This window comes from Strix aluco, chromosome 8 (assembly GCF_031877795.1).
Source record: "Strix aluco isolate bStrAlu1 chromosome 8, bStrAlu1.hap1, whole genome shotgun sequence".
Lineage (NCBI taxonomy): Eukaryota > Metazoa > Chordata > Aves > Strigiformes > Strigidae > Strix > Strix aluco.
In genome coordinates, this window is record NC_133938.1 from 11501374 (window position 1) to 11529349 (window position 27976).

General features: G+C 49.2%; 2 protein-coding genes across 2 annotated transcripts in view; both read left to right on the top strand.

Annotated features, from left to right (window-relative positions):
- Window positions 1-2100: 2100 nt before the first annotated feature.
- Window positions 2101-11023, top strand: LOC141926447 (E3 ubiquitin-protein ligase HECTD3-like). Its single transcript, XM_074832178.1, has 21 exons — window positions 2101-2570; window positions 2666-2826; window positions 3388-3480; window positions 3903-4038; window positions 4415-4530; window positions 4797-4910; window positions 5975-6057; window positions 6302-6467; window positions 7043-7124; window positions 7391-7573; window positions 7669-7718; window positions 7815-7879; window positions 8173-8276; window positions 8542-8661; window positions 8787-8876; window positions 8969-9175; window positions 9456-9585; window positions 10049-10123; window positions 10411-10492; window positions 10600-10671; window positions 10847-11023. The coding sequence occupies exons 1-21, from the start codon at window positions 2244-2246 to the stop codon at window positions 10929-10931; spliced, it is 2541 nt and encodes an 846-aa protein (XP_074688279.1). The 5' UTR covers window positions 2101-2243; the 3' UTR covers window positions 10932-11023.
- Window positions 11024-11402: 379 nt separating this feature from the next.
- Window positions 11403-27976, top strand: part of EIF2B3 (eukaryotic translation initiation factor 2B subunit gamma) — a 103863-nt gene continuing 87289 nt past the window's right edge. Inside the window, exons 1-3 of the mRNA XM_074832179.1 lie at window positions 11403-11527; window positions 11748-11896; window positions 14550-14689. Coding sequence (XP_074688280.1) covers window positions 11749-11896; window positions 14550-14689 — 288 coding nt within the window. The 5' untranslated portion in view covers window positions 11403-11527; window position 11748. The remainder of the gene's footprint in view (window positions 11528-11747; window positions 11897-14549; window positions 14690-27976) is intronic.

Genomic DNA, 27976 nt, shown 5'->3' on the forward strand with positions numbered 1-27976 from the left:
TACTGGGGTGTAGAGACCTGTGAAAAGCCCTTCCAGTTGCAGGAAGAGCCCATTGCCCCAGCGAGGTCTCAGCTGAGATCATTTAGTGCATGGTCAGAGGGTCTGGACAAAAGTGAGCTGAGTAAGGACACCAAGATAACCCACAGATCATGCTGTTGAGTTTGTGTGCAAAGGTGAGCTGGGAGGGGGGAACTGGTAACCTGCCTGGATCTCCTCTGCACGGTCCTCTGTTTTGCCTGTGGTGTTTTAAAGCCAATCACAAACTGAATTTCTGCTGTGACAGCCCAGCGAATTGTGGAAAAGGTCAGCCTGGCTCAGCTCTGGCCAATCTCAGGGGCCCAAAGTAGGTGTTATTTCAGTACTGGGTCATGTTCTTTCTCCTCTGATCTCTAAAGCTGCGGGTAGGAGCTGTCTCCTACCATGTTTGACAACACAGAAATCAAGTGCTGCTGCTTCAGACTCCTGCTGCGTGTGGCCCCCCCGGGGTGGGGGAGCCCTCCTGGGCACCAGGAGCCAGAGGCTGTGCATCCCCACCCCATCACCCAGCCTCAAGTTGGTTGAGATTGATTTTCAAGCCAGTGTCATCGTGAAGAAGGTGCTGGTGCCCCTGTGCTGCTGAGAAGAGGAAGCAGCTGCGTGTGCCAGAGCTGCAGCTTTACACGGGGGTAGGGACGAGCTGGGGGACGGACTGATGCTGTGACGGCTCCATGAAACCACTCGCTCTCTCCTGACTTCAGCTTGCTGAATTGTCATAGAATAGCTTCAGGTGATTAATAATGCGGGTGTAGTCTAGCTGTTCTTGTTATTCCACTAATACCCTGGAGTATGACAAGCTATAAATAGTTTGACAGGATCTGTCTGTCCCTACCTCATGTAGGATCTAAAATAAAATGAACATACTAACTAGTGATGATTTGTCTGGTCTGGCTGGGGCTCCTGGATCCTGTTGGGTTAAACAGCGATGGTGACTGGTGTCATGAGAGGCAGCTGGAAGTGAAGCAGAAATTGGCTCAGTGCTACCCTTTGCACACAAAGCGGTGTCATGGAGATGACTCAGCCTATTAAGCAGCTCAACCCTTTCCAGCAGCTCTGTAACCAGTTTTATAGGGTGACGTGGCTGTGGAGGAAGGGCACGGGACCCTCCTGGCTGTGGTGGCCGCGGTTAGAACCGAGGCAGGAGTTTGCATTTCTCTTTCACCGTGGTTCAGGGCACTTTGCTCCTGGCAAGGCCGGTGCCTGTTGCTGTGACACAGTCACATCTCTTCAGTAGATAAGCTGCAGGGGTGACAGCTGTCGAACCTCTTTGCAGTGTGCCTTTACAGGCAGGGATGGAGCTGGACTCTGACCTGCCAGGGGAGCAGGCAGGCGCTGGAAGGGCGTGGGGACCTTTGAGCTCTGCCAGCTCGGTTATTTCCCGATCCCTAAACGCAGCTCTTTTGTGCCCAGCCTGGAGAAGTTCAGGCAGCGTAGGGTGGAGCTGAGTTGCTCTCTGACACCGCCTCGCTGTGGTATGCAACAGGCGGACATGACATGGGGTGACGCACCGCCAGCGTTCTGGGGTGGTTGGGTGCTGCCGGGTGTCACGGCCTCGCTCCTGCCGCCGGGATGCCGCTGCTGGCTGGGCTAAAGCTGCTCCCCAGGGGGTTCCTGGAGCCTCCCCACGCGCTGCAGGCCTGCCTGGGGCAGGAGTATGTCCCCCAGCCAGCCAGGATGCCCTCTCCCCTCTTTTCCCTGCCCACGCTGGAGATGTAGCCCTGTGCCCTGACCCTGGCAGGCACCCCCACCCTGCTCGTAGGGGTGCAGGCAGCGACAGGGACGTTGGACACCGGGAGGGAGTGGAGTCCTAAACCGCGGGGCGAGGGGACACCGGTCAGCGCCTGTCGGGGACCGAGGGACTGGGGTGGGTGTTACACAGTCGCATCTTGGCAAAGGGGGATGCCGGCGGCCCCACACCCAGCGCTCCGCTGGGGAGCGGGGGGACTGTGGCCCGGGAGGCGTGAAGAAGGGCTGCTGCGTACCGGGGCGCACGGGCGGAACTGCGCCTGCCCGGGGAGGAGGCGGCAGCCCGGCAGCAAGAGCTGTCCGCGGCGGGGCGGCCCCGGAGGGCCGGGCCGGGCCGGGCGCGGCCGGAGGCAGAGGCGGGCGCGGTGACACTGCTGGAGGCCAACGGGCACCGCCGGGCAGGGCCGGGGCGCAGCCGGAGCAGCACCGGGAGGGTGCGCGGAGCCGGTACCCGGTGCGCGATGCGTGCGGGCGGGGAGGCGCCGCACCAGGTGCTGGGCCGGCTGCGGTTCCTGCTGCAGTGCAGCGAGTGCTTCCGCCGCGCCCGGGCGCTGCCCGCCGCGCTCTGCTACGTGCCGCGGGAGGTGCAGTACAAGATCTGCAAGGACCCCGCCGCCGCCGCCGCCGCTGCCGCCCGCAGCCTGCTCAGCGTCTGGGACAGCCCGGGGCCGGCGAGGGGCGGCAAGCGGGCGGCGAGGGCCACCATCGAGGTGCGGAAGGGCGGCTGCCTCCGCGCCACCGGCGAGGAGTACTGCAACGGCGCCGGGCTCTGGGTCAAGCTCAGCAAGGTAACGGCGGCGGGACGCGCCCCGCCGCGCAGCCGCGAACTGCCGGGGGGGACCTGGGGTCCCGACGGCGATGACGAGCCGGGGTGCGCTTTCAGGAGCAGCTGGAGGAGCACACGAGCACCCGTGACCTGGCTGAGGGCTGGCTCCTGGCGCAGAGGTTTGGAGAGGGAGGAGATAAGTTGGTACCGGTTGACTCCGTGGAGAAGATCCAGTGGCAGCGCCAAACATTCGGGGTTGATTATAAACCTGCGGTCAGGTACGGCCCCCAGCCTGCTGCACCCCGGGTAGGGACCAGGCTGTGGGCACCCTCGGAGGCACGTGTGGCTGGCACCCACAGAGGACGTGGGACCCAGCCATCCCAAAGCCCTTGGCACGTCCAGCACAGCCCCCCTGACACCCTCCAGCGCGGGTGGGACACATCCCCGCCGAGCCGCCTGTGGGCAGGAGGGTGGTGACCCCTCGTAGGCTAATCCTGTTTGCGTGTGGTAGCACCTGCGCAGGATAAAGGTGGTGCCAGCGGGTTTCTGAGGCACTCAGGTTTGGGCTGAGCAATGTCATGGAGGTAACACAGTGATGAGAGAGCTCATATTTGATTTTCATGCTGGAAGGCCATGTGCAGGGCTGGATTCCCCTGCTCAGCCCCAGCCTGCACCTGGGTGCTCTCATCCCTCCCACAGCTGTTCCTGCAGCCCCTGGGTGTTATCCCTGGTCCCTCAGTGCTGCTGCCTCCACTCTAGGCTAAGGCAGTAACGCTTGGGCACGCTGAGCACTGACCCATCTTTTCCCTTCTGTGACTCCTCCACTGGTGCTGCTCCAGCTGGGAACAAGTGGTGGACCTGACCTACTCCATGCGCCTGGGAGAGAAGCCCAGACTCGTAGAGCAGGATGAAGCCGCGGTGCAGAAATTTCGGTATGAGTGTATACGCTAGAGTGGTGCTGCAGCTCCCCGAGGAGCGGCCAGCCAGGGCCTAGACATGCCTGGGGAGCCAGGACTGGCTTCAGGGTTGGGAGTGGGGAGGATGAGTGCCATGAGATGCCTTTTACATTGATACTGTTCAACGCTGCTCAAGCAAAGATGGCCTTTGCTCTGTGGAGCATCAGAGCAACTGCCTTGTGCTATTCCCACTGGGCTGGGGCGGCCATAAACACCTGGTGTGGTGGTGGTGAGATACGCCATCTACCTGCAGCAGGGACAGATGCCCGGCACCATCCTGATATGGTGACTATGAGATGCTGCAGCCAGTCTGAGCTGGGGCATCTGCACAGTGCTGGTGGGCAGGTTTGGGGTGCAGCCTGGTCTCCCTGTCCTGTTAACATGGAGCCCTCCTGCAGGTCTGTGCCCCCGGGCTGGAGCTACGAGCGTGACATGGAGTTGGGACGCTTCCTGTATGATCACAGTGAGAGGGAACTGCAGTGTGTGGACTGCACCAAGGAACACCTCAGCAGCATTGAGGTCTCCTCTCAGATGGTGCGTAGTGGGGCTCCTCCACAGCCTAAAATCAGCGTGAGACACGCAAGCATCGCCATGGCTGCAGGGAGGAGTGGCTGGCAGTGGCTGTTCCCTCTGTGAGGGGCAGGGAATGGTGGTGTGGTTTTGCTGCTCTAGCGAAGCTGCCAGGAGTTGGGCATCTGGAGCAAAACCCCGCTGTGTCTGGAGCACTGTGAGGGGTCCATGGCTGTACCCAGCTTGCTCTGTGCAGGAGCCACCATCCACCCGCAGCCTAGCGAACCGAGGGGCTGGCCCAGTCCTGACCAACTCTGGCACCACGGGACCCATCCCAGGGGTGGTCACGGCATGCCCATGGATGCTCAGCTCCCTCCCTCTGCTTGCTGCACTCTTGCAGGAGGACTGTGGCGCAGCCCATCTGACGGACAACCAGACATACACCTTCTGGGAGAGCAACGGGCCCCCGGGGCAGCACTGGGTGCGGCTCAACATGAAGAAAGGCACTATTGTCAAGTGAGACCTCCGGGTGTCCCCTCCCTGCTGGCGGCTGTGCCAGGCATGGGCAGGCTGCAGGGCAAAGCACCATCTTCCTCCCGAATGCAGCTTTTCCCAGGCTGCAGCTGGGGGCTTGGGGGTTGAGGTGGGGGGCAGCTGTTGCCAGATGCACCCCAGGAGGACACAGCCTTGTCCACAGCCCTAGGACATCTCTGGGGACATCTCTGTGTCCAGGCAGCTTGGGAGGGGAGGACAATGCTGCCACTTGCCCTTCTCATCCCCAGGAAGCTGTGGCTGATGCTGGACGGGCAGGCCAGCTCCTATATACCCAGGCGGGTGGCTGTGTACGGGGGTGCACCGAACGGGCTGCAGCACCTGAGAACTGTACTAATTAACGAGTGAGTAATGAGTGAGGAGCAGCCTGGGTCTGGCTTGGGCCAAACTCTCAAGCCAGATGCTAAGGAAAGGGCTGGGGTCGGTCCTGAGTGACCTGGTGGTGACGGTGGCTCTCCATGGGTCAGGGCTCCCTGGGTGCAGGCTACGTCTGTTCCCACAAGCGTGGTGGTCCCCTGCCTCCATGTGCCAGCCAAGCGTCTTCATCTCCACTCCTACTCCTCATCCGTGCTGTGGCAACTGGGCTGCAGTGTGCTTCCTCCTGCCTGGTGACTTTGGGGATCTTTCCACCTCCTCCTTGCCTCTGGGGGCACATGCGATGGCACCTTTCTGAGCATCTCTGCCATGCTGTAGCCAAGAAGTCCTGGGGTGCTTCACCTCTCTCTCTTTGCTCTGGCTCTGCAACACCCTTCTCAAGGCAGGCAGGGGTTTACACAGGGGTGTCATGTCTTCCTCCTCCTTCCTCAACACTTGCCTGTTTGCCTTTTTTTGGCTGAGCAGTGAGATTTGTCTTTGAAGAAGCACACACAAGGCCATCGAGGTCCCCTCCCCGGTGGCAGAAGCCAACTCCTCACTGTGGGCAGTCACAGTGTTTTTTCCCCACGCACCTGTGGATCTTTGCCAGGACCTTACCAAAGGCTTTGGAAACACAAGCGAATCACTTACCAAATTGCTCATCTCCACAAATCCCTGTTGCCTTCAAAACACACCACCCTTGCGTGACCAGCTTGGCTTGGAGGATGATTGTGCCATTGCGAGATGTGCCAGGACCCCCCTGGGAACAGCGATGTGCTCTTGGCCATCTTGCCTTTCTGTTCTGCTTTGAATTTATGCTCTTTTCTGACTCTTTGGATGCGGCTTCCACCTTCTTCAGGATGTCTCTGTGCCTCTGACAGCCTCTTCTCTCCACTCAATCCCCTCCTGCCACAGGCCCAGTGAGGTGGGGAGGGCTTTTGCCATCGGTAGTGGCGCATCCTTGCTGGGGAGCCGGAGTGGCCCATGCCTCGCTGGCTGTCTCGCCGGTGTCTGTGCCTTGCAGCTCTGCCATTTCCCTCCGTGCTGTGTGCAGGAACAGCTACCAGGATGTCTGCATCCTCCGCGACATGAAGATCCACCTGCCCGTGCTGGAGATCCGCATCCTGGAGTGCCGGGGTGAGCCTGCGCTGCCAGACTGGGGCTGCCAGCCCAGCCCAGCCGCTGCAGCTGGTACTGGCAGCTGTGGATCTTCCTGCTGCACCGGCTGCTTTTTGGGGTCCATTGGAGGAAAAGCTGGGGTGTGAGCTTCATTTGGGATGCTGCAGGTGCTGGGGGCTCCTTGCCCCCAGATGCAGCATCTGAGCTGTGCCAGCTGCATAACTGCAACCATGCACGCAGCATCTCTGTCCTTTCTTGGCAGATGAAGGGTACAATGTCCGCCTGCGAGGGATTAAGATCAGGTCCTTCTGGGAGTGGGACCTGATCCTCAATGCTGACATGTTCCAGCCAGCCCGGCTGGTGCGCTACCCTCTCCTGAAAGGGGTGGATGCCGATGTGCTGTACCGGCGGGCCGTGCTTATTCAGAGGTATGACACAGGGATGGCACAGTCTCCACAGCAAACCTGAGAATAACCATGCCCTGGCCTCTAGCAGGGGGTTGCACATGTCTTGCTTAAAGTCTGCCAGCTCCTTTCCTGTGCATGGCAGGGACTTCAGCTTGCTGCTCCCCATCCAAACACGGCTGCTTCAAATGTCTGGGGAGCATGGTGGCAGCATGGGACGAGGAGGACCTGCATCACGTGGAGTCCCCCACCCCACTGCCTGCAGGGCAGCCCCAGGCTGGGGTCAGCTCTGGCCCCACAGAGAGACCCTCCACAGCGATTCAGCTGCAGTGCTGCGGCATGGGCTTGGCTGCCTTGGTTTGCAGCTTTTTCTGGGGGGGGAAAAAGAAAAAAGTGCTTGGCCAGAGGGGGCTTGTTGGGTACTCCCCTTGGTGTGCTGGTGTCCCTCCATGGGCTGGAGGGGACCCATATGCAGGGAGCATGGGGCCCAGGCTTGGTGCATGCCCAGGGCTGTCTGCAGTGAAATGCCATGAGTGTGTCGGGCTCCACACGTCCGCCAACCCCCTCGCATTCTCATGTTGCTCCTCTCCGGTCTCCAGGTTCGTCCAGCTCCTGGACAGTGTCCTGCATTACCTGATCCCCCTCTCTGAGGACAGCATCGGTACCTTCAATGCACTCAGTGTGAGCATTTGCCAGGCTCCCTTGGGATGGTGCTGATCTCATTACAGGCTCGGCTGTTTTCACTGGGGGCTGTGGCATGTCCCCCTTGATCTGATGGGGACAGACCAGCCCAGGGCTCATGCTGAGAGCTGCTGTGCTGGGTATTGCAGGAGGGATGGGGGAGCTGAGCATCCCCTACAACACCAGGGACTGTGCTTGGGGAGATGGAAAGAGAGCGTGTGGTGGCAGGATCAGGCCTCTAACCATCCCTGCTCATCCCTTGCTAGAGCATGAAGCCATTCCTGCTGCTGTCCAAACAGAGCACAGCCCTCATCATCCACTGTCTCCAGTCCTCAGAGAGCACCCCCCCTCACACCCTGCCAAAGCTGTACATCAACCGGCATCTGGCCCGGGAGCACCGTGCCAACCCTGCGCTGGACCCCAGCTGCAGGAACACTGTCTTCACCCAGGTACAGCAACACGCTGCCCCATGCCAGGTACCTGCCAGTTCAGCATCGCTTACCCCTGCTGCATCTCATCCCCTTTCCACTCTGCTCCTCTCCAGCTGTATGAAGGGCTCAGATCTCCCAAGAACAATCAGCCCCTGGACTACAGGTAGGTCTTCAGCACTGCATTTGTGGGGTGTCACCTCCCCGGCATGGGGTGCAGGGGGGATGCCAGGTGCTGCATGGGGCTGTTGCTTCCCCGCAGGTGGCCTCGGAGCCACAGCCAGTGGTGGGAGTGCGATTTCATCACTGAGGGCATCATGGACAATGGTGAGAGCTCTCCCCTCCTGCCCTAGGGCTCACCCCAGGGCTCTCCCCTGGGCTTTCTTGTGTTGGGGTGCAGCTCGGTGGGTCACCCACTGCAGTGGGGAGCCCACACTGTCCTGGCTGCTCTGTGGGGAGACAACCCCGTTCTGCAAGTGTGGGGTGGTCCCTGCATCTCCCCTACCCCACCAGCACTGCCACTGCCCCTGCCCCAGGGAGCGGGGCAGCTTGGCCACATCCTGCGGCTGAGCGTCTGGCCTTGGCATGTCAGGAATAACCAGCTTCTGCCCCCTCTGCAGGTGGCGGTTTTCGGGACAGCCTGTCAGATGTGTCAGAGGAGCTGTGTCCCAGCTCAGGTGATGTCCCCGTGCCCCTGCCATTCTTCGTTCGCACCTCCAACCAGGTTTGGCACCCCACTGTTTGCCTCTTCTGGCCCTGGGGGGACAGTCAGCAGAGCCTGGGGGCTTTTGGAGTGTTAATTCTATCTTTACACTTGCAGGGCAATTGGCCAGGGGGGGGCTGTGCTTGTACCCGGGTAGCAGGAGTCTCCTGAAGGAGTGTAAAGGGCAGGAGAGGCAGGCGGAGGGATGATGGAGAGGGAGGCTGCAGAGGGACCATGCTGGGCTGGTCGCATCTATGTCTGCGGGTCCTAAGCCTCTCTCCCGCAGGGTAACAGCAGCAGCGACACCAGGGACATGTACGTCCCCAACCCCTCCTGCAAGGACTTCCCCAAGTATGAGTGGATTGGGCAGCTGATGGGAGCAGCCCTGAGGAGCAAGGAGTTTCTGGTGAGCATGGCAGAGCCTCCCTGTCCAGCAAGGTGGCTTGGCAGGGGCCACTGTGTCTCAGGCAGAGGGGCTGTCCTCATGTGGAGGGGCACAGGGAGGACGCGTGACTCTGCTCCCTCTGGCAGATCCTGGCTCTGCCAGCACTGGTGTGGAAGCAGCTGGCAGGGGAGGAGATCAGTTGGAGCAAGGACTTTGCCGCTGTGGACTCGGAGCTGGTGAGCAGGTCTGGGGGCTGGCAGGGCAGTGCTGTGCACTCCCATGGCTGCTCCAGCTCTGCCATGATTGCTTTTGCCCATTGGGGTTGCAGGTGAATCTGCTGGAAGTGCTGGAGGGGGTGGACAGAGAAGGCTTTGAGTTCATGTTTGGCAAAGAGCTGACCTACACAACGGTGCAGAGCGACCAGCGCGTGGTGGAGCTGATCCCCAATGGCAGCAGCACTGTGGTGCGCTATGAGGACCGCAAGGAGTTCATCCGCCTGGTGCAGAAGGCTCGGCTGGAGGAGAGCAAGGAGCAGGTAATGCTGTCCTCCAGGGCCAGTGTGGCTCCAAGGGGACCCTGCTCCTGTGGCAAGCCCTTCTGGTACCTGTGGGGTTGGTGGCTGTGAAAACGTGTCCCCAAAACCGGGTCCAGCTGGGTGGTTCCTCTGTGCACCCCATGCCCAGGATGTCCATGAGGCCTGGGGACACCCTTTGGGGTCCTGCAGTCCCGCAGTCCCTGCACCTGGTGCCTTGGGCAGCTGCGATGGGCTCAGACTCACCACGGTGACGTGGGACCCCTCCTGTGCCCCCCCCAAGATTGCAGCCATGCGTGCTGGGCTGCTCCGTGTGGTTCCCCAGCCTGTGCTGGAGCTGCTCACCTGGCAACAGCTGGAGAAGAAGATCTGCGGGGACCCTGTGATCACAGTGGCTGAACTGCGGAGGTTCAGTAAGTGCTGGGGCCAGCCCAAAGCTGCTGCCAGACCCTTGTATGGGTGGGGGCTCCCCTTGATGACACTCGTCCTGCGCATGCATCCTGCCCCATGCTGAGTCCCTGGTCATGGGATACCCAGGAGCCTGGGGGAGGATAAGCCAGAGAGACCCTGGATAGGGATGCTTCTGGTTTAGCTGCAAACCCCACCGGTCCCCAGTCTGGTCCATCTGGTCTTCAGCCGCTATGGGCAGAGATAAGTGGCCACCCTGCGAACTGGGACCCCCATTTCTCCACCTGCCTTTGCGCAGGGTGCCAGCCCTGCTCAGGGATGCTGGGGGCTCTCAGGGGCTGAGGGCAGAGGGGCTCCTCCTCTCCTGCCTCTGCTCTGGGCTCTCAAGAAGGGCAGAATAGACATGTCACATGTTAATTTGCTTTGCTGCGAGTTTCTAACAAAGCCATTACACATACTTTGTCGCAGTCACGTTTGAGGACTTTTCCTCCGATGACACCTGTATCCAGAACTTCTTGGAGGCACTCAACAACTTCACCAGTGGTGAGTGACCCTAAGACTTTCCCTGCTCTTTATGTGCAGCAGGGTGGGCCAGGGGACAGGGTACCTACTGCCCTGCACCCTGGGGATGCTCACCAGGTTCTTCCCTGGAAGTTGTTGTTCTTCCCTGGAAGTTGTCTGGCCTGACCTTTCCTGAGATGCTGAGAGCATCCCTTAGCTTTGCCCCATGCTCTCGGGATGGTTCTGCACAGACAGACCCTGCTGCGATGGCAGCGACTGGGATGATCCTGTCCCTGTCCCTGAGACCTGAGCCCTGTCCTTCCCCTCAGAGGATCTCAGCCGCTTCCTCAAGTTCGTCACTGGCCGGAGCCGTCTCCCAGTTCAGATCACTGTCTTCCCAGAAAGGTCGAAGTGAGTCCATCCTCCCTGGGCTGGGGTCCCTGCATGGCGCGAGGTCCCTGCACTCTGCTGGGGTCCTGAGTCATGCTGGGGTCTGACTCTCTCTCCTTTCTGCCAAGCTTGAACGCGTTGGACCTGATGCCACAGGCCTCCACATGCTCCTGCAGCTTCTTCTTGCCCAACTATTCCTCGTGAGTTGAGCTGGGGATGCAGGACAGGGATGCTCCCCCCTCCCTTGGGCTGACATTGGGGTCTCCTTCCAGGGGCCCCAGGTTCTGCCCTGGGGGATGTCTGGGTGGGTGCAGGGAGGGAAGCGTGAGGCTCTGGGTGCCCATCACAATCGTGACTCAGCATCCCCCCTGCCAGGGCCAAGGCCTGCGAGGAGCTGCTGCGGTATGCCGTGTACAACTGCGTGTCCATCGACACTGACAAGGAACCCTGGGAAGAATGAGGCCCCCCAGGCACCCCATGCCGTGGGAGCCACCTGCCCAGGGACCCCAGATGCAATAAAATTGCAGGGTGAGATCCTGCCGTCCTGCCCCAGGTCCTGTTTGTGTCCATGCTTCTCGAGGGCTGGGACTGGAGCGTATGTGGCCAGTGCTGCAGCTGGGGGGGCGGCTAGCAGGGCACTGTCTGCTGAGGGCTGCGCCGTCTCGGCGTGCTGTGGGGTGGAGAGCAGGGCGTGCCCGTGGGGCTGGGGGTCCCCAATGCACCCTGAAAACTGCCCCCCCGCACCCCGCGCTGCCTGCAGCCCCACCCCCGGCCGCCTGGGGGCGCTGTGCCGCCGAGCCCCTCCCGCGGCCCGCAGGGATCGATGGACTCGGCGCTCCGCAGCCTGGGATCCCGCCTTCGGTGTTCCTCTCGCTGACCTGGCCGGGAAGAACCGATCGCAGGAAGGCGAGGAGGCGGATCGAGCCTATCTGCGCTCTACCTTCGCTGCCCGCGATCGACCCACTCGGCTCTCCTCGCGCACGCGCAGTGCGCGCCGGCGCCGCCATTGCTGTGCTGTCAGTGAGGCGCTGGGAGCCGGCGGCCGCCAGAGCCGAGGTAACGGCGAGGCGGGGGGAGGCTCGGCGCCTCTGCACGGGTTGTGGGGTCGCGGGGGAGGCGGGGAGCCGACGCACGACTCCGAGAAGTGCTGGTGGCTAAAGTCGGTCCAGGTTGAACCGATCCGGTCTTAGCTCGGCCCGGCTCGGCCTGGCCCGGCTCGGGTCTGCTCGGTTCGGCCGTGGTTGAGTGAGGCCCTGCCCCTGTGCTCCCACTGCAGCATGGAGTTCCAGGCCGTGGTGATGGCGGCGGGGGGCGGTTCCCGTATGACGGACCTGACCTCCAGCATCCCGAAGCCGCTGCTCCCGGTGGGCAGCCGGCCCCTGCTCTGGTACCCGCTGAACCTCCTGGAGCGCGCCGGCTTCGAAGGTGAGGCGCGACGGTGTCTTGGTGTGGGCGTGTAGGTGACATGCTTACCCTGGTCTCTTCAGGCTTCCATGGTCGCCTCCCCCACTCTCGTTTGTCGCCCCCTCTTGTTCTAATCGTCTTGTCGCAGGTGCCCTGTTGGTCGGGGCAGGTGCTGTAGCAGGAGATATCTTCTCTGCACTGGAGCTATGCTGTTGGACCGTGTCACATCCCTTCCTTCACTCTAGGCTGCATCTCTTGTGCCAGCGCCCTCTTCCCCCTCTTCTCCCCTCACCAAGGCTTTTCCTATCTATATGCTTTTCCCAATTTTGATGCCTTTCCCAGTGTTGTTAACCCAGAGTCTCTCACTTGTTTCTTTCTCTGAATCATTAGTGAGAGCAGTGTCAGAAGTGTGTCAGCTCTCCTGGGATATCTCTTGGTTTGTTGTTTTAGTCTGGCCTGAAGTTCAGGGTTACTTGCTGTGTCTGAGGCATTTAGTCCTTGTTGCAGCGTGGAGCCAGGCACTGGGTTTTGGACAGAACAGGGCAGGGGAAGTGGCAGACTTATAATGCTCACCTGTGGGCCTTGGTTCACAGGAGGGCTAAAATGGTATTTAGTACATGGTGAGGTTCTTTAGTATTTTCTGGGTTTAGGGTTTTTTTTTCCCTTTTGAGTGGTGGACATAATCTTTCTGTGGTGTTTTCCTTGCTTCTTATAAAACTTCCTCCTGATACCTTTTGTGTCTCTGTTTTTTCATGTTTGTATTTGTCCTTTAACGTTTTGCTTCTCCTGTGTGACTGTGCAATTATTCTGTACTCCATCCTGACACTGTGGCTTTTCTCCTGACTGCTTCTTCTTTCTGTGAAGATGTAAAGATCAGCTCATGATTATCTATATTAGCCTCTTACTGTTTCAGTGTGAAGGAACAGAATAAAGAGTAAACTTAAGACTCTGCCTTCATTTTGTTTCATTCAGAAATCCATAAGCACTTTTTTCCCTTGGAATTGGTTTTTGCCTGTTGTTTGTTGAAATCTGCTTTCTAAATGTCGGCTTTCTTTGACTGTTCTCCTGTCTCTTTTTTGCTGGGATCATACTTTTATACTGTGATGTGGATATCTGGGTAGCTAAAATCTCTGTAACCAATATTGTGCTTTGTGTGGCTCTAATTATTCAGAAATAACCATTTCTACTTGATGCTCTTGACCACTAGTAGGTGGTGTTATGGTCAGATCTTCCTCCTTTCTCACACATAGCTCTTCAGCTTATTCTCCCCTATGAGAATTTGGATGTTCAGGGTTGTATATGCAGCTTCAGTAAGCAAGGTGCCCCCTTCCTGCTCCTCTCTTGCTTCTGCTGCCTGACCAAGCTGTGCATTTCTGCGTTAATACTCCAGTGGCATGAATTCTCTCCCTGGATCATAATTTGTATTCATGAGGCTTTATTTCCTCATACTTGCTTAAGTTAGTAAGTAGGCTGATTCACTGAGTCCTTTTTATCCTAATTGCAAGTGCTTCATCTCTCCTAATATTTAGGAGACCTTTGTCCAGCTCACCAGATACATGCTGAACTGTGTGGGCTTACAACTTCCACCTGACACCAGTTCCTTCTCCATCGGTTGCTTCTTTCCCTAATTCAAGTTGTGCTTTTCAATCCCTTTCTCTAGATTCTTCAGCTTGTTTTGAATCCAAGTTGGCATCCGGTATGGGAGTAGGAGAGGAGCCCTCCCATATCTCTGGTACCAAACTGACACACCGTTCTCATGTTAACACTTCCTTCCTCTTTTCTGTTAACAGATTCAGGATGAGCTCAGTTTTGATTGATACAGGTTTATTCTGTGTCTTACCACAGGAGCTTCCTAGGTTGCTGGCTGTGTTATTTCCCATAGTTCTCTGTTAAAATTCCATGTGGAATACAATGTTACAGTGTTGGGGTTTGGGGAGGAGGGTTTAGGGCAGGAGGGTGGGATATTTTGACTTCAGGGTTTAACTGTTGCTTTTCCTTCCAGTTGTTGAGGCCAAGGGAAAAGGTTTCTTGCTGTTTTGTTTTCTCAATCTTTTCTTTGCAGAGCTTCTGTTCTCACTTTCTTCATTGTGGAAGATACCCTTTCTTGCCACTGTTGGTATCCTTCAAATATGCATTTACCTTTTTTCTTTTGAGGATGGAATAAGTTTGTTGCTCACATATTACTCCACTCTCTTGCCAAGCTGGTGCTAAGAAATAGTTTAACCATTGTTTTGCAATGCTGTGGTTGGTGGTGTTGTCCGCAGAGGATTATACACAGTCAGGGTGGAGAAAAGACAAAGCTCTAAAGTGTTGGTCACAATAATGCACGGTCTCATTGGTCTGTTTGAGGACATATGGTTTGAGGTCGCTCGCTAATGATAGAAGATATTTCTGTTCTGTCTTGCTAACTCATGCCACTCGCATGCGCCCCTTTCAGTAACAACCTCCACCCCACACAAAGCAGGAGAAATAGTTTCCATATTCATTAGGAGTTTTAAATTCTATTCAAAAGTTGCTATTGCCAAAAGAGCTTGGTTTGTTGTAGAACCCAGTTATGCTACTCCAGCCTTTTGACAGTTCCATCAGCCTTTGTAAATAAGAAATGAGTGTATCCTATTTGTGATGAATATTTTTTTTCCCCTGTTTGATCTCATCCCACTTTCCTCTGTTTTAGAGGTCATTGTGATTACAAGGAAGGAAGTCCAAAAGATGTTAAACTTGGACACAAAAATGAAGCTGGATTTTGTGTGCATCAGTGACAACATGGACATGGGTACAGCAGATTCACTGAGGCATATTCACCAGAAAATTAAGGTATTGCTGACTTATATTGAACTTGACTAAAAGACATTTGTTTATAATAATATTTTTTTCTTTCGTTGTGCTTTAAGAGCTGTCCCGTGTAATGATATTGTGGGTAACTGAATTTCCTGATCTTCAGATGAGCTGAATTTTGTAAAGGTCACCTCATGGGGGAACTCAAACAAAGACTCTGAATGACTGTAATTGACAGCTAGGAAGGCTGGAGTAGATCCAGGCTGAGCGGTGGCTGCTTCTTAGTCAGTGTTAACTTTCTGGCTAACTTTTCTGGTTAATTAGAAGCTTGTATTTGTTTATGCAATTTTTGATATGATGGGTGATAGCTGTTGTCCACGTAGTGTTTGGGAAGTAGTTCTGCACAAATATTCATTGTTGCCTTAGCTTAGGCAATATGATGATACATAAGGAAGTTTATATTCAGTTCTTGACCCTGCCACAGGCTTGCCTGAGCCCTCAGGCAAGTGTCTTGCTCTGTGCTTCAGTCTTCAGTTTTCTGCTTTTCATGTGCTTTTGCTGGCTTGGTCATATGGTAAGCTTTTTGATAAACAGTGCCCAAATATGATAAAGGACTGCTGTTCTAATAAAAATGCCAGTTTAGAGAATTTTAATTTCCAGCTGCACAATTAAAACACTCCCATGTAAGGCAGAAATGCTGCTCAGAGCTCTTACCATGATCAGGGATGGAATTTTGTTTTTGTCATTGTCATACACCTAATCTTTTGAATTTGTTCCCTGTCTGTTTAGGCCATCTTAGCCAAATTGGCTGTTTAAATAAAGGTTACAACAAGACATCAATGAACTGTTTTAAGTCCTGAGGTGTCTTTTTATCTTCAGGCTATTTTTGAAGGTAATAAACTGTAGTATAGTAGGCTGTGTACTCCCAAGAGAAAGACTCCAGTTGAGACAAGATGAAACTTTTCAGGCAAATAGGGGTGTCTAGGTGGCACAACGAGAGAGATTCTGCAAGAAATGCAGACTAGAATAATTTAGAGGGCGAAGAGAAGATACAAAAAGGAAAAGAAAAATCAGCAAAATCAGTTTAACTTAATTGAGTGTTTCTGTCATGTGAAGAATCGCCCTTTGTCATAATTCAGTTTGGCAGTATTTTTTAAATATGTGCATGCAGTAAGGAAATATCTGCAATGGAAACTGTGGCCCTGACCTTACAGTTTTATTGCCTGATCAGAGTGATCAGACCTGCTGTCTGGGTGTCCCTCTTTGGTAATCCAGGCAAGTTTGCTCAGGGGGAAGCCTGGCAGACAACAGTAAAGCATGTGGGGGTAAGAAAATAGACTGTCTTCAGAGGCGGCGGTGTTGATCTTCTGTTTATTTTTCAGAAAAAAAGCTTAGAGAAGATGTGAGGTAGTATTGAAAAACACACAACTTTTTCAGTCAGCTGTGTATGAATGGCAGCAACTGATTCTACCCTTTTTATTCCATGTCTTGCTTGCCTGGCCAGAGAGGACAAAGTGGTCTCTTATTTGAAATAAGCCTGTACTAAGTTCTTGAGCAGATCGCTGCACTGTGTATTTTGGAGTCGTTCCTCTAGTAAGCACATACCACTGGTACACCTCTTACAGGGTATGCCCTCTCCCGTGTGATATAGGTGAGAGAACTCCACAGCAGAGGTAGCTGAAAAGCTACTGTATGTTGGCTATGTCTGCGGTGTAGCGGGAAAGGGATCTTGCTGAAGAATGAGTTTCCCTGGTGAAAACAACTGCTGCTTGTGGCCATAGTTTGCTGGCAGGCTTTTTGCAACCCATGCCAAAAGTCTGATGAGAAGTTTAAACTGGTTGCTGAAACTTAGTTGTCGGAAATTGAGTTAATTGCCCACAGACAGAAGAGCAAGTATGCTCAATAAAAACAAGGTAACATGGCACAGTGTAGACAACTTGCTTGTGTGCAGTGCAAGTGACAGGGAATAAAGCCAAGATTATAAATACACAGCAAGAAATATGTCTAAGGGTAGCTGAACTGCTGATCACAAATTCTGAGAGATGCATAAATGTTGGACCCCTGTAAAGCATAAAATCTCATGACTTGCTGCCTTGTCTAGTATTTGACTGAGGGAGTTCCACCAGCACAGTGTTGCTGCTTGCTGTGGCTGCAGTTGCAGGCCTCTTTGTTGTGTTGCACCTTGGTTAATGAAGCTTGATACTTTATAGATGTCAAGATTAGATTTACAGAACTGTATTCAGTAGTAGCCTGAGAACACATACCTGCAAAGCCTGTAAGGACTGAGAGAAGGTAGTTTGCATTGTTGTTTTATGGCTTTTTGGTGCTGGTGGTTTTGGGGCCAGATAAGGCTGTCTTGGTTCACACTAACAAGCAACTGACTCCACCAGTCTTAATTTTTCCTGGTTGTTCAGAAGTTCATGAGAGCGAAGGAAGGCTGTTTAAGGTTTTGTTTGCTGTTCGCCCACTCTACACACAGGATTCTTCTGACATCTTTACTTCAAGAGTTGATGGATGCATGCTCTTTGCTCTAGTGGAACTCTTCCTGTTATTTTTGGCTGTCTCAGCCTATGTCTGATTGACAAGGTAGCAGCTTCATTAGGGTTTTTATGTTCATTACAAGTCTGAATGTATCCTTCTCACAATAAAGATATTATGTTAAACTTGATTCGTAAAAGCACCTGCTTGAGAAGTAATGAACAACAGAGAACTTGATCACATAAGTTCCACTTTCTGGGTTTCTAGGCCCGAGTGTCAGTCTGGCCTGTTCTTTACCAGTAGTTCTTTAATTGACTTGTGTGGTGGGTGGTGTTGCTTGTTTTTATTTAAACATTGAGTTCTGGGATCTGAATAGCTAACACCATTAATCAGTTTGTCTTCACAACTCTACAACTGAGAACTGAGGCTTAATGCGGTGAAGTAACTTACCTAGGATCGTTAAAGAGATTGGTAACAGTACTGGAAACTGGACATCTGTCTCAAGTCTCTCATGGTTTCATGCATAAGATCATCTTTCTATACTTTTTGCATTGCATACTCTGTTTCCCCACCTTGAAAAAGCCAGCAGGACAAGAGATTAAACACGAGTTGAAGTTGTTTTAAATGGAAACTACCAAAATAGAAACTTCAGTAGAGCCACAGTCCGATTTCTGAATTGTGAGTGTTGTGGTTTTTTCAGTGAGAGCTGGATTATGACTTTAAAAAGGTCCCAAATTTGGGAATGCATTGGTCTGAGTGTAAGTAACTGAAAAATCATTTTGCAGCATATGAAGTAGAAACTGATAGGGATTATTTTTTTTTGCCTGTATTCATATTATTTTTTGATTGGGTAATATAACACTTATCAATGTTTAACACTAAGTCCAGCTCTTATAATGATGTCAAAAAGCAAAAAATGGGTATAGGAGTTACTTGTTTAGTTCTTAAATGTTTTGTTTTACACAGGAATACAGAAACAGTTTCAGGACTTTGTGACAACTTTTGATCAGATCCTTTAATTGCTCTCCTGTGGACAATCCCAGCATTTCCCTAGAATGCTGCTGGTTTCAGGACCCTGCTATAGTCTGTGTGCCTTATGGCAGTTTCCATGGCTGTCATTTTAATGTCCAGTCTTTGTTTTTTTGATATACTTTTAATATCACTGTCTGTTTTATTCTTTTGGCCCTTTAAGTTCCTAGTTTTCTGCTCATCTTTTGCAGGACTGATAATGAATGGCTTTTCAAAATATGAAAGTGAGGCAGCAAAGGCTTAATTCTTTTCTCCTTTATATGTAGGATGGGAAATGGTAGAACATAGACAATGTAGACTCACAGTTGATGGTATAATGATGCTCTTGTTGAAACTGCAGCTTTACCACCATAGGGCTGTTTACAGGTCTCTGTCACCTCGTCGTTTGTGCTAGTGAGACAGATTTCTGTCACCTCCTGATCTAGCCTAAACAGAGAAACAAGCCAGCCCTCCATGCCTATAGGTTTGGATTGATGACCTTTCCTGGTCATAAAGAGTGAAGAGAGCTCCCCTATTCCACATGGGGCCTTGGCAAGAGCATGGTATGTAGAGGAATTTAATGTATTTTGGAAGATGACCATCTGCTTCTCTAGCTGTGTAAATTCATTACAGGAAGATAGATTTTATTTATTTATTTTAAATGCTCTCTGACCCAAACTTTCTTTCAGTTGTTCACATATGCAATTATACTAGAGTAATTCTGGAGTGATTCAAGTAGTTTTTGAGTTATTGCCTTACCTGCAGTATGGAAGTGAGAAAGGTCCAGCAAGACTTGCAGGACACAAAAAGAGGCTCTGCCATGGATTTCTTCGATTGCGTGCCTGTCAGCATTTGAAAAGCTGTGCAAAGTAGTGGAATAAACCTTTCACTAAATCTTTTGAAGACAACAAAGAGCTATGATAAACCAAGCAACTTTGATGGATTGTAACAAGCAATGAATCAAGCAGTTATATCCTTAGGTTCCAAATCTGTTAAAGCAGTACTCTCATGCAATTTATTGAATTCAGTATCTTTATGTAAGACTTTTAAAATATTGCTGTATGTTGTCTGTTTTCATGAATCATTGTCAATAATTACTTTGAAACTTCAGGAAATTATTTTTATAGATTAAATAACAAAGTCAGCTCTCTCTAAGTCTGTAATAGGTAAATACTGCGTCATCTAATGTACTTTAGTAAAAGCAGGTTGTGAGCTCTTTAGGGCAGAATCTATGCTTTCCTTTGTCTCCGAAGGGCATATGTTTTAGTCTCCTGCTTTGGTTGGAGCTGTGTTGCTATTGTCTTAATCTATTATTTGTATTAGAGAATATTCTTGACCTATCAGGGAGTGCTTGAAATAAAAAAAAAAAAAAAAAAAAAAGCATAGGTGTAAACATTTTTGTATGAAATGTAAATCAAACTCTCTCCTTCATGAAATCTCATTTTCCACATCCATTTCTTTCCTGTCACTTTCTGATTCTACTCTCTTGAGATACCTTTCCCACTTCATCAATCACTTAGGCTGTTACTGGTCACTGTTTCATCCATTACAGGCATGGGAGGCACACAGCCTTTGCATGCTTTGCTAAGGAGCCTGTAGAATTTGTAATGGGGAAGAAATAATTTGCTTTCTTAAGAGTCAGATTCTCTAAAGGGTAGGTGTTCATTAGGGACAAATGAGCAAACAATTTGGGTGTAAGGATGGCTTAAGCTAGCCCTGAGCATGAACAACCCGAATACCTCTTCCATAGATGATGAGAAAACACTAAAGTTGCTCTGGATTTGTCTTTAATTTTCCTCACGCATGGTGCTTCAAGGTTAAGGGGTTTTTGAATGAGATCAGTGTTTGGCATTTTTAGTAAAAGAGTATAGTATGTTCAGCATGCTGCTGTAAACTGAGGATGATATTACAAGTGTGGCAGAGCAGGTACTAAGGTGTAATTTGATAACTTCCATGTTCCTGTTTTTATTTATTTTTATTTAGCATCCAAAGCTTGCTAACTGCCTGGAGCAGTGTGGAAGGGAGCCTCTGTAACAGGTGTGGGTTTTCTTTTTTTAAAATCATGTATAATTGTTTTCTCTTCAGTAACTATCACTGGTCCTTGTTTCTGGTTTTTATTGGTAAGCAGCACTGGCTGGAGCATTCAGATGAGTTCAATCTGAATAACAAGGAAATTAGTAAGAGTCTTGACAGTTTCAGTGGTGATACCTGATATGTTCTCTAGCAAGAGAAGAGATGTGAGTGCTGTCTGCTGCATGCTGTGGTAGGAGATGGTGCAGTTTGTTTTTTGTAGGCAGCTGGTCTTTCAGTGGTGACTCTTTTTTTTTTTTCATAATTGTGGGCTGAAGACTGCCTTTTTAAATGTTAACTTATTTTGATGTCTCTTAAAATGTTATGTAATGAAATCTCCTGGCTCACTTAGGGAGGCTTTTCCTCTGTAGCTGGTTTTAGTGGACACACTTCTTTCAAGTCATAACGTAAAGTCTTTTGGTGTGTCCATCAGGGCTTTTAGTGGGGTTATTCCCTCCAATATGTTGCTCTGACTTCTTCAGTCCAGATTTATGTCTTAATTTATTTGACTTCTACTACCATTCTTAGAGGCCTTCTCTTGCAGCTTAGTAGACCTCCTTTGGATGATACACAGGACCAGTATGCAAAATATGTGTGCCCTGACCTACCATGTTATAGCACAGTAATAGTGTCAAGACTTTTGTTGGTAACACAGAACTCATGATTTTGGGGATTAGTAACAAGAATTTGTAATAGGAGCTAGGAGTCCAAGAGTAAATTGCAATGTCTCAGAATGTACTAGTTGAAATAGGGTGATGGTGAGCAGCCACTCTGATGGAGGAAGGAAGGGTAAATGCAAGACTAGAATGTATCAGGTAAAGTATTTTTTATGGTAGAAATAAGAAATAACACTATTGCTTAAGGCAATGGAAAGATTTTTTTTTTTTTTTGGTCTGGAATACTATGCAGGTGTGGAACTCAAATGCATCAAATAGGGAACAAACACTAGAAAAGGAGATAAGATATTCAGAGTGGAATATAATTGGGTTTAAATTTGTTATGAGAAAACATAGGCTGAAAATTACAAAAAAGTTTTAATCAGAGCAGAACAGGATTGTGAAACAGTCTTCCAGAAGGAGTAATCAAGACAAAAATCCCCTAACTTTATACTAGAGTGAGAAGCTGGTTTTCTGTTGTGGCTTTATTGTTTGTTTGTTGGTTTGGGTATTTTAAAATAAACTAAGTAATGTCATACCTGGAATGGCAGGAGGCTACACTCTGGCTCAGGAAACCCCTTTCAGAACTGTGTTTCTGTTACCTGCTTGTACCATTCATCAAACTGCTGCAGACCTTTTTGTGGGTTGTAGATTATTGTTGATGAAAAAAAAGAAAAAGGGCAGGGGAGGTGTCACTGTAGTTTACAAATGAGTTCCTCTGAAATGTAGGCTTCTCTAATATTTGACCATTTTGTTTCCTGTGCCAAATTTTACCAGACCTACGCAGCTGCTGTCTGGCGCCACCTCCCAGGCTGGGGCCTCTCCAGGCAGCAGGTTGAGAAACCTGGTTAAATCATGAATCTGTGTTTCAGGCTGAAGCAGGAGGTGGATTGGGTGTGCCTGGATCAAGCATTTGTCTTCACTGAGTCTGTATTATTTTCATCTTCTGTTAAGCATTTCTCTCCCTTGTGTCACTCAACTATACTCTAGCCAGTGATTAAAATGTGGTGTTCCAGCAGAGTAACAGCAATGGAACAATTTCACATTTTCCTTCCTTGATGGGCCCTTAGTTGTGTTAATGGAAGCCCTGACTAATATGGTGTGAATTAATCAGCATGTCTTCTGCTGCTATCACTGGTGAGTGCTTGTGTGTGAAATGTTTCATCTCAGGTGGTCCACCTGGTTTTCTCAGTTTCAAAAAGTAAGATTTGAAAGTAATATAGCTCTTTAAAAAGCAAAGCAAAACAAACCCTAAAAAGCTACCAAAATGAAGAAGAAAAAACAACTTTCTTTGAACAAATAAACAAAGATTGAAACTCCAGATTCTTTTGGTATGTGCATCTTTGGGAGCCATGTTGTGGAAAGTGTGATGTCACGGTGGTGGTCTGTATGCTGCTGAGGGTCACTGATCCGTGGAGTCTTGGACGGCATGGCTAAGCGCTTCACTTCCTCTGTTGAAAAATCTCCTTTCCAAACACATGATGTAAGTAAGCTTGCTGTAACGGCTGGAAGATGGAATCTGAATCCTTTTGGTACAGCTGAGCAGAGTTTGGTGAGCATGGAAAGAAAAACTTAAGTCTCCATAATATATAGTTATGTATTTTTTGTACTGTCAGTGGAAATAAAACCAAATTAAATTCATTTGTAAGAGACAAGGTCTCTCTCTCTATGAGCAAGACTTAACTAAATATTCTGTTCATCTATTTTAAAATAGTAAAAAGAAATTAATCAGCTTTTTCCAGCAGACCTGACAGAAAATACTGTTTACTTGAGTGTCTAAAATACAAATAAAAGTTGCTGTCTTGTCAGTTTTTCTGATTCTGCCTTTCACAATGTTAGTGTTGCATGGGAAAAACAGATGTATGAGATGGCAGCTTGCAGGGTATGTAGCATCTTGTTTCCTTCTCTACCTCTGATTGAAAGCTGCCACCAGTGAGGCACTAGGCAAAATTTATTTCGGGTTGCATGCCCAAGTCCCATTCCCAAAGCACAGCTGATTGTCTTAGTAGAAAGCAGCTATACGGGCAGGTGCTCAGGCTGGCAATGTTACTGGGGGGAATGATAGAGCGCTGCCTGACTGTGTGCTTGATGAATGTGTTCAGGACTTTGCTCTGATCTTTATTTTTCCTGGCAGGGTAAGAGTTAGAGGATTTAACAGTTGTTGGTTGTTGGGGTTTTTTTGTTGGCTTTTTTTAAAGTTACTCAGCTTTAGAAGAATGTAGCTAATTAATTTAATTATTTTGCTGCCAGGGTTTACTATGGATCAGGGCTAAAACACCAGAAGTTTGAATGAGGCAATTAGCTCTGAAGGTTAGGATCAAGAATGGTTATTAGGGCATTTGCACGTTGTTGGCTAAAGAGGATGCCTTCCATTATACACGCAGGCAAAACCTTAGGTGTTTTGCAACAAGAGTCATTGACAGACCTGAGATGCCTGTCAGTTTTAATTGTTGCATCTCCCACTGCATGTCCTTATCCTTTTCATGCTCCTGGCAACTCAAGGCTGTGCTCATTATGTTAACAAATACCTCTTGTTTCCATGCAGAAGTTAATTGTCAGCATTTCTCCTGTATTACAGTATATATTTTCATTTAGACCCTATGTGGTTTCTGATGGATTACACCAACCTATTCTAGTTGCAGACATAGTAAGCTCTTTGCACATGTATATAGCTGAAATAATTTGTTTAAAAGCATCCTGGTAAAAGTCTTTTCCTGTTTTTATGAGCTACTACTAGTTTTCATTTTTTGGGGAGTAAGTAGAAGTTAGTGTTCATTTTTGTAATCATCCTTCATTTTCCCTATTTAAAGTATATACACTCTTGTGTAAATAACATACTGTGTTATGTGTTGAGGGAAAAATACAGCTTTAGTAAAAGTAATCTCAGAAAACATTTTGCACTTTTTGTCTCTAACAGCACTTTCAGGGACACATGAAGGCAAAGAAGAGTTAAACATCCTTTATTATCAGCTCACTTTATTGGGCATAGGAAGCCTTTAACATTAATAAGTCAAACTCAAGTTTATAGTTTTCAAAAGTCATTCTGTGATGAATGTTCAAAGAAATGAAAAGCCTGTGTGGAATGAATCTGTGCATCTTACTTTATTTCCAGAGAGAGTAAGGTTTTAAGTGTGTGGGGGAAAAAGTCCACCCTGGACCCCACAAAGCAGGAGTAGTTGTACAGGGCTCCGTTCGATATTCCTCAATGATGTCCTTGTTTTGAATGTTAAGTCACCATTTGGTCTGATGTTTTAATAATTTTTTGCTTGTAATTTCCCCATGAGACTCAAGGCCTCCCTGGCTTCAGGTAGGGTGATACTTCCAAGAAGGCATTCACAGGCTATATGTACATGTTTCTGGAATAACATTTCTTCCTTGCTGTCTAAAGCCTTTGTACTTTGTTTCTAGCCTGCATGATTTCTACTTGTGTATTTTCCCCATGTTTGGATCTTAACAGCCCTTCCCTCATAGGAGGTTGGGCCTTTTCATGGCAATTGTGGTCTGTACAGCTGTCACACCCTGTTGCAGGTGATATTCCTCAGTGAGTATTCATCCCTTGAGAGAGAAAATTGAATTGTTTAGAGCGCAGTTGCGTGTGTTAACCTAAGTAGTTCTAGTTATTGGGGAATGTGGGAGGGAGTAGATGCCAAACATGGAGTTACCATGCTAGAGGGGGTTTTTCTCTGTGTTTGTTTCTGCGGCCTGGTACAGTAGTGTAACACTGATAATAGGAAAGTGGTGCTGTGAACAGCACAGGCTATTCCAGAGGCTGTCACTTTGCTCAGCACTGGTTTTCTGTTACTGTTTAATTCGGTGAAAGCCATGGTGAAGATCAATGGACTTCTAGGATGCCTGGAATTTAATTATGCATTTTTGTCATGTTACATTAACTGGGAAACCCACGTAGGTTATCTAGTTTTTCTTTTTCCTTGATTCTGTGTTGAAAAGGGAAAAACAATTGTGTACTCATATTTTCTTGAAGCAAATTCAGGCATTCTTCTGTGGTATAAATTCTGTTAGCTCCTTTGGGAAGATGGTGAAAATTCAGGATGTAGACTAATAGTGCTGGAAAAAGCAGTGGAGGTCTTGAAATTTTCATAATGTTTTTCTTACAACAGCAGTTGCTGCAGACCAAATATCACTAGAAAAATCAGAGAGGTGCTAGAGGAGAAAATAGTATTGCATGGAGGATAGTGTAAGAATCTATGGTTCAAAACAGTACTTTTATTTAACATAGCATGATTAGTTTTTACAGGGGGAAGAAACAGCATTTGCATGAATCTAATCAGATTTCACGCAAGTGGACACTTGGCTCAGTGCAGACTGGTATGAAGTAGCAATGCCATTGAGCTGTGTTTCACAGAGTCTTGTGTTTTGCTGAGCAGATTGGCATTTGAGTTTTCTGTTGGAGCCGAGTTAAAACTGGGTTTTGTGTAATGACTTGCTTTGACCTTGGAAAGAGTTTCACGCCATTTTTTTAATTTAAGATCACGCTGATGCTGACTGCGGGATGGCAGAATGATTCCTGAGGACGTATGCTGTGTATGTCTTGTTTTTAATTTATAGTCTGGTTTGAGACTGCAAGGAACCATTATGATCCTCCAGTCTGTAAGAGAATTTGCACACAGTAATTAGGGCTGTTAGCCTCAAAACTTATGGATGACTTACTGAATATGTTTCTGAAAGATTGCAAGGCTTTATTCATACCTTCTAGTAGATGAAAAGTCTATGGTATCAGTTGGAATTTTATTCCAGATTATACTTATTCTTCCTCTTAAACCACTTTGCCTTTTATTGCTGTGCTGAACACTAATTTCTAGCCACTGAATCCAGTCATGCCTGCTTTTTGTTGTGTTGCTGAGAGATCTGCTGTTTAGGTAATTGTGGGCTGTGGGCAAAGGCCTTCTTTCCCTTCAATAAGTTGAGCCAGTTGAGCTCCATTAGGACTACTTTTTATTATTATTGTTTGTATGACTACAGCACCTGACTGCCTAAGGCTCTGCTTACATTAAGTGCTAAGCCTGGGCTTGAGCTCTGGGCTTTGGCAGCAAGCCTGCTGCGCTGCTGCTGTTGAGATTGGAGCCCAACTGTGGCGTTCTCCTTTCTGTTCATGTGAGGCAGAGTCCAAGATCAGCTGCACAGGTAGTGATGCCGTCTGGTGGTGCTGCCGTCCAGGTAGTCCTGGAAACCTGCCTTCCAGGAATAGGAGTGACAAGGAGACAGCCATTTGTTTCTGAAGTTCTGCCTGTGAAGAAGGAATCTGTTTGTGCAGTTGAGCCAGGGGAGAATTTATCTTGCCAGGCTCACCCTCTGTGAACTGATGAATTCAGGGCCTGGGTTACAGGGTGCTCCCCTGAGCTTTAGCAGTCATGGTTCTCATGAGCGATGGTGCACGCTTTCTAGATGCCTTTAGATGGGGGAAAAACAGTCTCCTCTGTGGCATGCTTAGGATCTGGACATAAATGCAGGAGATGACTCCTGACCTCAGACAAATGAGAGAGCCTAGCAAGAAAGGGTAGTATGTGTCAGTCTATCAGTCTGGCGCCCCAACATACTGATAACCTGATAGTTGTCAGTTTTCTTTAAGTGTAAGGGTAGCAGATTTTTTTTATTAAAAAGATAGCAGAGCCTAAAGCCACGTCATTTAGAAGATACAAATAAGTGATAGAGCTGGCGTCCTTTATTGATGTAAAGTGAGTGGAAGGAATAGACTATTAAAAGGAGAGTAAACAACTTGTGCTTGATGTGACAGAAAATGGAACCAGTAAAGAGGGTGATGTGGTTGGAGGAGGAAGCTGGGCAAATGATTTTTGGAGTACTGTGTAAGTAGGACAAAAGTGCATTAGTTGGAGCCAGAGGAAAAGGTGGATTGCAAAGCTTATGTTCCAAACTAGAAGTTTTACAGTTCAGTAAGTGTCATAATACCAATGTCCTTTGAAAACATTCTTAATAAGCTTATGAACTTGTGTTCATCTCTAAACTTCTGCTTTTGGTTGCTGATAACTGTAAATTACTCTTTTCCACCCCACATGTCAATTTGAGCAATAGGTAACAAGACTTCCTCCTGGGAGGAGACAGGATGCCTTCTGGGCTTGAATATCTTTCCTGTTCCTAGCTTATATGTATGTAAATTAAGAAATATTGATTTTGGATGGTAGCTCTTGAGATACAAAGATAACCTAAAATGGTGTTTTTGTTGTATGATCCCATCTGATACAATGCACAGAATGAGCCGTATGATGGGACTGGGGTTAAATCTCCTCCCCAGCTTCTGGCATCTTTCTTCCAGCTTTCTTTGAGAAGATAAACAGTGATGCTGACAAGTTACGTATGTGAAGGCATTCACATTGCCTTAAGATATCCTCACCTGATGAATTCAGGGCCGTCCAAGAAATTAGAAGAGACTCCCTTGGCTCCCGCATTAGACTTTTCTGTTTTCTTTTTTTTTTTTTTTAAAGAAGAAAAAAGAATCCTCTTTCACATTACACACTGGCTTTCAAAAAAAAAAAAGTTTCTTCCATCTTTTTAGTGAGGAGAGGTTGCTGCTGGATTTCAGATTGAGGGACATCCTGTGCCTCCACTGCCCTCTATCCTTAAAAGAGTTATGAAGGTGCTGGTCTACAGCAAACTTGCTGCTGCAGGGTGAGTGCACAGTAGGTAAATGCTTCATGTCTTTTAACGAAGTACTAAATCATGATTTTCTTCTGGATCTTGCTAACAAGGACATTACAAAAGCAGAGTGGGAATTCCCAGCCAAAGGCGGCCATTTCAGTTGGTAGCTAACAAGATCCTACAGACATCAAAAAATAAATGAGGTTCCCTGCTCCAGTTACAGCAACAGCCATAGAGCTTCAAAGAGGTCACAGGTGTAGAAATTGGAGGACTTTTAATGGAGACTGAGATAAAAAGGGATTCTCTAAAGCCTTGGATGTAAGTTTCTGATCTGAAGAGTGGTGAGTAATGCAATTGCTAGGAGGTATCTTTGGCTTTGCCTGGAGCATGCTAACAAGCAATCAAAACGCTTGCCCACAGCCAAACTGTTCTTTCCCTTTCTACTCTTTAGAATAATAAAAGCATTACACACAAACCCCACTGTTAATGCAACATGTGGGTG